At 45.0% G+C, this 6,452-nt stretch overlaps 1 protein-coding gene across 1 annotated transcript in view; it reads left to right on the forward strand.

The window, feature by feature from the left end:
• Positions 1-4,440: 4,440 nt before the first annotated feature.
• Positions 4,441-6,452, forward strand: part of Cd244 (CD244 molecule) — a 34,668-nt gene continuing 32,656 nt past the window's right edge. The window contains exon 1 of the mRNA XM_029538703.1: positions 4,441-4,501. Within this exon, the coding sequence (XP_029394563.1) occupies positions 4,441-4,501 (61 nt within the window). The remainder of the gene's footprint in view (positions 4,502-6,452) is intronic.

A 6,452-nucleotide genomic window follows, 5' to 3' on the forward strand; every position in this document is an offset into this window, starting at 1 on the left:
CCCTTGGCTCTCACGAGTTAATTTCTAAGCCTTAGAATCTTGCTGACCAAGAGTATCTTCATTTATGGGACCTTGGATTATTACAGTCTGTTCCAACAGTGATTTCCTGTGGAGAACTTGGTTCCCTTAGCATCATATCAGCCTATGATGGGGTCAGAGAGTACGGGCAGCTCTGCTCATGGTGACCCTGTATGTATGTGACCAACTACAAAAAGTCTAGACACAAGGCTTGTGAGCTTTTCTGGTGACAATACTTCATACATATTGTCACATACAATTTATAGGAGAAGTAAGTTTTTTCTTTTCTTTTTTTTAAATTCATTTTTGTAATTTACTTATTCTAATATTTTTAAATGACTTTTTTAAAAAAAGATTTATTTATTTCATGTATACAAGTATAGTGTAGCTGTCTTCAGACACACCAGAAGAGGGCATCAGATCCCATTATAGATGGTTGTGAACCACCATGTGGTTGCTGGGAATTGAACTCAAGACCTCTGGAAGAGCAGTCAGTGCCCTTAATCGCTGAGCCATCTCTCCAGCCCCTTAAATGACTTTTTTTATCAGTAACTTCAGTTATATTGTTAAATCATATTGTTACTGGAAGACATTTGGTTGAAGTTAACATCAGTTTGGGAACAATTTTGCACACACATACAGTGTACAGCAACCTTGTTTTGAGAATTAGGCTCTGTCTGCCTACCTCTCTGAGGACCAGAACTCTCTTCATTGGAATTGTTTGCACCTTGCACTATGTTCTTCTTCCCTCACTTCATATTTTTTTCTGTATTCTTATTTGTACTATGAATCAGCTAGAAGTAGCTTTTAATGAATTCTTTGAGGTTTTCTACTGAATTAACAAATTTCACGTTATTCTTGGGGCTCCCAAGTTTGCCAAGTGTCTTGGAGGTGGNTAGTCCTGAGAGGTGGGATTTCTTAGGACTACCTAACTCTCTGTAAAGTAGCAAAGGCATAGAGACTAGAGCTTGAGGAGCCTTTGATCTCTTGTTGGCTGCTGATTTTCAAAGCCCTTGATTAAGCCTCAATCTCAGACTTTCAGAGTCCTGGGGAATCTCTGTCTATCTGTCTGTCTGTCTGTCTATCCATCCACCCATCTATCCATCGATCCATCTATCCACCCACCCACCCATCCATCCATCATCCATTCATCCATCCATCCACTCATCCATTCATCCATGATGAAACATAGAGCAGCCTCTGAGTTTACATGAATTTTGTCCGGTCCTGGATCCTTATAATAAAGTGGCTAAATCTTAGAAGCTTCCCATCCAAGAACTTGGCAGAGCAGATATAACCGTCATGAGGGGAGAGACTACGATGGAACAGCTTAGCACTTTGTCTCAGTGGGAATGAGAGTGCCTTCTTTAGGGAGCTCATTCATTCTTTCAGCACCAAATAATGCTGAACCACCTGGAAAAAAGCAGGCTCCAAAATGTTTAGCTAAGGAGAACATTTATGTTGAAGACCTCAGGGCTGGACAGGGCGGTGTGTAGAAAGCGTGTATTCCAAGCTGGCCTCTGGCTCCAGGCAATGTTCTGCCTCCTCCTCCAGTGTAAGGCAGCTTTTCCATTCACAGTTATTCATTATTGCTTCCAAAAGCTGGACCTTGTCTTCTACCTGTCTCTGTACAGCTCTGGCTGTCCTGGAACTCACTTTGTAGACCAGGCTGGCCTTGAACTCAGAAATCTGCCTGCCTCTGCCTCCCAAGTGCTGGGAATAAAGGCGTGTGCCACGATGCCCGGCATTCTTCTTCTTTTTTTTTTTTTTTATTTATTAACTATATGTAAGTACACTGTAGCTGTCTTCAGACACTCCAGAAGAGGGCATCAGATCTTGTTATGGATGGTTGTGAGCCACCATGTGGTTACTGGGATTTGAACTCGGGACCTTTGGAAGAGCAGTCGGGTGCTCTTACCCACTGAGCCATCTCACCAGCCCTCTTCTTCTTTTTAAGATTTAATTATTATTATACATAGGTACACTGCAGCTGACTTCAGACACACCAGAAGAGGGTGAGAGATCTGATTACAGGTGGTTGTGAGCCACTATGTGGTTGCTGGGATTTGAACTCAGGACCTTCAGAAGAGCAGTCGGTGCTCTTACCCACTGAGCCATCTCTCCAGCCCAACACTTCACTTTCTAATACTACCATACAGTTGGTTAGATTTCAAGATATGAATTAGAAGGGTGGGGCACAAACATTCAGATTCATTTATTTACTGATCTTTTATGTAAATAATAAAGAATAAAGAAACAAACAAACAAATCAGAATGTTTGATCCCAGCACTCAGAAGGCATAGATCAACAGATCACTGAGTTCAAGGCCAGCCTAGTCTACTGAGTGAATTCCAGGACAGGCAGAGTTATAAAGTGACCCTGTCTTGAAAACAACAACAATAACAACCAAAACCCAAACGAAAATTTATTTGGCCTGGGGAGATGTTTCAGCAGTTAAGAGTATTGACTTCTGTTCCAGAGAACCCTGGTTCCATTTCCAGCACCCAATGACAGCTGGTCTGTAATTTTCAGTCCCAGAAGACCTGATGCCTTCACGCAGACATCAACACAGGCAGAACACCAATGCAATGAAATAAAAAGAAACAAAAAAAATTACCATACAAAGTAAGGGGTTTTATTATAGCACTTTCTTTTTTCTTTTTCTATCTATCTATCTATCTATCTATCTATCTATCTATCTATCTATCTATCTGTCTGTCTGTCTGTCTGTCTGTCTGTCTGTCTATCTATCTATCTATCTATCTATCTATCTATCTATCTATCTATCTATTTTATGTATATGAGTGCTCTATTGCTCTTTTCAGACACCCCAGAAGAGGGTATCAGATACCATAACAGATGGTTATGAGCCACTGTGTGGTTGCTGGGAATTGAACTCAGAAACTTCAGAAGAGCAGTCAGTGCTCTTAACTACTGAGCCATTTCTCAAGCTCTTATTATGACATTTTCACACCAGTATGTTCCAGAGTTTTCCATTCAAGCTCTCAAAGATAGCTATTAATTTGGTCCTAAAAACTATCTTGAAGGGAAGCCAATTTTTCATGTATTGTTTATCTTCAGGGGGAAGATCATATATTTATTTGTGTGTGTGTGTGTGTGTGTGTGTGTGTGTGTGTGTGTGTGAGAGAGAGAGAGAGAGAGAGAGAGAGAGAGAGAGAGAGAGAGAGAGGAGAGGAGAGAGACTGTGTGTCTGTGTGTTCACTGGGCATGTGTGGAAGTCAGGGGTGGAGTCTATCCTCCCTCCTCTTCATCACGTGGATTCTGGCGATCATGCTCAGGTTGACAGGTCTGATGATGACCACCTTAACCCACTGAGCCATCTCTCTTCCCCAACTGCTGTTGACCNTGAGGACTCAGAAAGCAATTTCTCAGCACTACACAGGTTGCAAGTTGATGAGCTGGAGTTCAAGTCCAGGTCTTTGACTCCAAATTGATTGTCTGGTCCAGAGCATCCATGCTTGCCTCCACTGGCAGGCACCTGCCCTGTCAACGCCGCTCTTGCTCAGTCTTGGTCAGGTTAGAAATAGACCTAAGGATGGAATGAGAGGATGGACTTGGGGGAACCACACGTGTTTTTTGCTCAGGGGAAAAGAAGAGGAAAAGAGCAAGAGGCCTGGCTTTTGGATATGGCCTTGAGTGTTGTGAGGGTGTGGGGTTGGGGGCAGGGTGGGTACCACTGACTCCACCCCTCCTTGGAGTTCAAAGGGATCTTTGCTGCCTGTTGTTCTACAGGAGGAATCCAGCTGTGGAAGGGCCTGAGTAACAGAAAGGGTTTCACATCCTTTGGTTGGGGAGGGGTGAAAGGAGGAACATAGTTTGCATAGGTTGAACATTTGAGATCACAGACTTCCCGGGCTCATGAGATATTTCCCAGCAAGTCTAAATGTTATGTCTCTTCCTTAATCACCCCATATGCTCTTCCTCTTCCACATTGTACCCACTTTCTCAGGGTTCTTCTTCTCAGCCCACCTTACCCCTAAGTTCCTTCAGACATCTGCTTCCACAGTGTATATTGGTTTGGGGCAGTCCAGAATAATGACTGGTTTTTTGTTTTTTTTTTTTTCCCCCACACTGCTGGGAGCCACTGAGAGTTCAGCACCAGGCTGAGGAGGACCAAGGGCTGAGATTTTGCAGATGTTTTTCTGTGAGTCACTCTGCACTCCGAGCACCCACCCACTGGAGGCAGCTTAGCTTGTGAGAACCCACGTGGAGAGACTGAGGCTTTCTTGGTGGCCTTGTCAGTGCACAGCAGAAGCGAACAGCCTTGAGTTGAGGAAATTGTGGCTGGACAGGAAGGGAGGTAGTTCTGCTGTGTCCTGCTGACTGTTAGCTGCAGAGCCTATTGATGTCCAAGCACCTGGAGAAGACAGGGGCCCTGTAGCCTGCTCTGTCCTGTGGGGATGTTGGGGCAAGCTNTCCTGTTCACAACCTTTCTGCTCCTCAAGGCTCATCAGGGCCAAGGTAAGGATTCTTGTGTTGGTATGGAGTGGGGCCTGGCATGGACCCATGGGTGCCTGAGTGTGTGAGGNAGATCAGAACTCAGAACCTCTGATTATGCCATCTCGATAGTCACCTGGAACANGGGGAGCCAGAGGAGAGGTTAGAGAAGGTGGTCCAGGTCCCTCAGGCCATTGTAAGGTAGGTGGAGTTTAGTCTGTGTGAAAACTGTGGAAAACTGGAGTGATGTGTATGCAAGGCTTCCCTGCAGCAATGTGTGTGCACTAGCCTACCCTTTTCTCACTCTGGGAGTGGCTTCATCACCAGCCATGGCTTTTTCCTTCATCCCCTCACAGTTTTGCCCAAACACCGCCTTGTCATTGTCACCTTTCCCATGGAATTCTTGTCCATTCTGAAGAAAAGGATGTGCTGGAGTTGTGAGGAGCCCCTGGATGCTTTGGTCAGGGTGAGGGAAGGTAGAGAAAAGAAGGAAGGACAGNCGGGGTCTCACGAGTCAGCATGGAGACTGCTCCACCTTGGGTGGGTTGGCTTGAGCCTTGCAGTTCTCAGGGACCAGTTTCTAGTTGTCCCTGTGCTGAAGGGGACTCAGGGAGTCCCTCTAGAAGGCCAGACTCATTTGCATTAAGCTTCTGGTCACCTCACCTCCTCTCAAACAAGGTGTGAATGGAGAAGCAGCTTCATGAGGATGAGATTCTGGCTCAGGANTCAAAGGGACCCTAGTTCAGTAGAAGTCACCCCAGGGGCAGCCAAATGACATTGACAAACCTTTCTTACTAAAGTGTGATATCTGCACATAAGTGTACCTGTCAGTGAGTCGCTTTTCAGATGACTTTGGGACAATCGTGTGTTCATGTCCACTCACNGTCTACTGTCTTTCCCATGAACATAAGCATATTCTCACTTCAGATCTCACAGATTACTTTTTCCCGGATGTGAGTGGCATCCCATGGTGTGGGCTCCTGACTTGGTTTACTTGACTTTCTTGGTGGCCTTGTCAGTGCACAGCAGAAGTGAACAGCCTTGAGTTGAGGAAATTGTGGCTGGACAGGAAGGGAGGTAGTTCTGCTGTGTCCTGCTGACTGTTAGCTGCAGGGCCTATTGACGTCCGAGCACCTGGAGAAGACAGGGGCCCTGTAGCCTGCTCTGTCCTGTGGGGATGTTGGGGCAAGCTGTCCTGTTCACAACTTTTCTGCTCCTAAAGGCTCATCAGGGCCATGAGGTCTGTCTACATTATTCCATGTAGCTTATCTCTTTAGTGGGAATTTCCAGTCCCTGAATGCTGTGCATCTGGGTGAGATAATACAATTCTATCGCAGGCTTACACCATTCTCTGCTCATTCTGTTCTGGATGAACACCTGGATCTTTAAAATGGTTTTACAGTAGTGCCATGAGCCTTTCTGTCACACAGCAGTACACCTTCAAGGTCAAATCATGGGGGTTAAGTGTCTATATTCATAGCAGGTGTTGTCGAATTGTTCTCAGGAATGCTTGAGCCATCTAGTACATGGAATTTCAAGATGCCACAAGGCAACTGGCTTTTTGTTCTGAGGGCCTGTGAACAGGAAATGAAATTGCAATGATGTAGAGCCCACAAAGCAAAAGGCCAAAGCCGATGGGGGCCTGTGGCTTGATAACTCCTTTGACATTTTGCATTCAACCCCTATAGCAGAGCCAGTCTTGAATTAATTAATAGATTCACAATGACCTTACTATGTTATGAGAACCAGGCAATATTTAGCAAGGAAACAGTTGAAACTGAGGTCAGGTTTTTTTTTGTTTTTTTTTTAAAGATAGAATCTCACCTATTCTAGGCTGGCCTGTAAGACAGAGCTTTGGTCATGGGAGGCAAGGGCCCTACTAACTAAACTACATCCCCACCCCCAGATTTTACCCATGAAAATCTTCCAGTCAGGAAAANAGGTGTGTACAATACCAACTCCAAGGGAAGGCAGA

This window comes from Mus pahari, chromosome 5 (genome assembly GCF_900095145.1).
Source record: "Mus pahari chromosome 5, PAHARI_EIJ_v1.1, whole genome shotgun sequence".
Classification (NCBI taxonomy): Eukaryota; Metazoa; Chordata; class Mammalia; order Rodentia; family Muridae; genus Mus; species Mus pahari.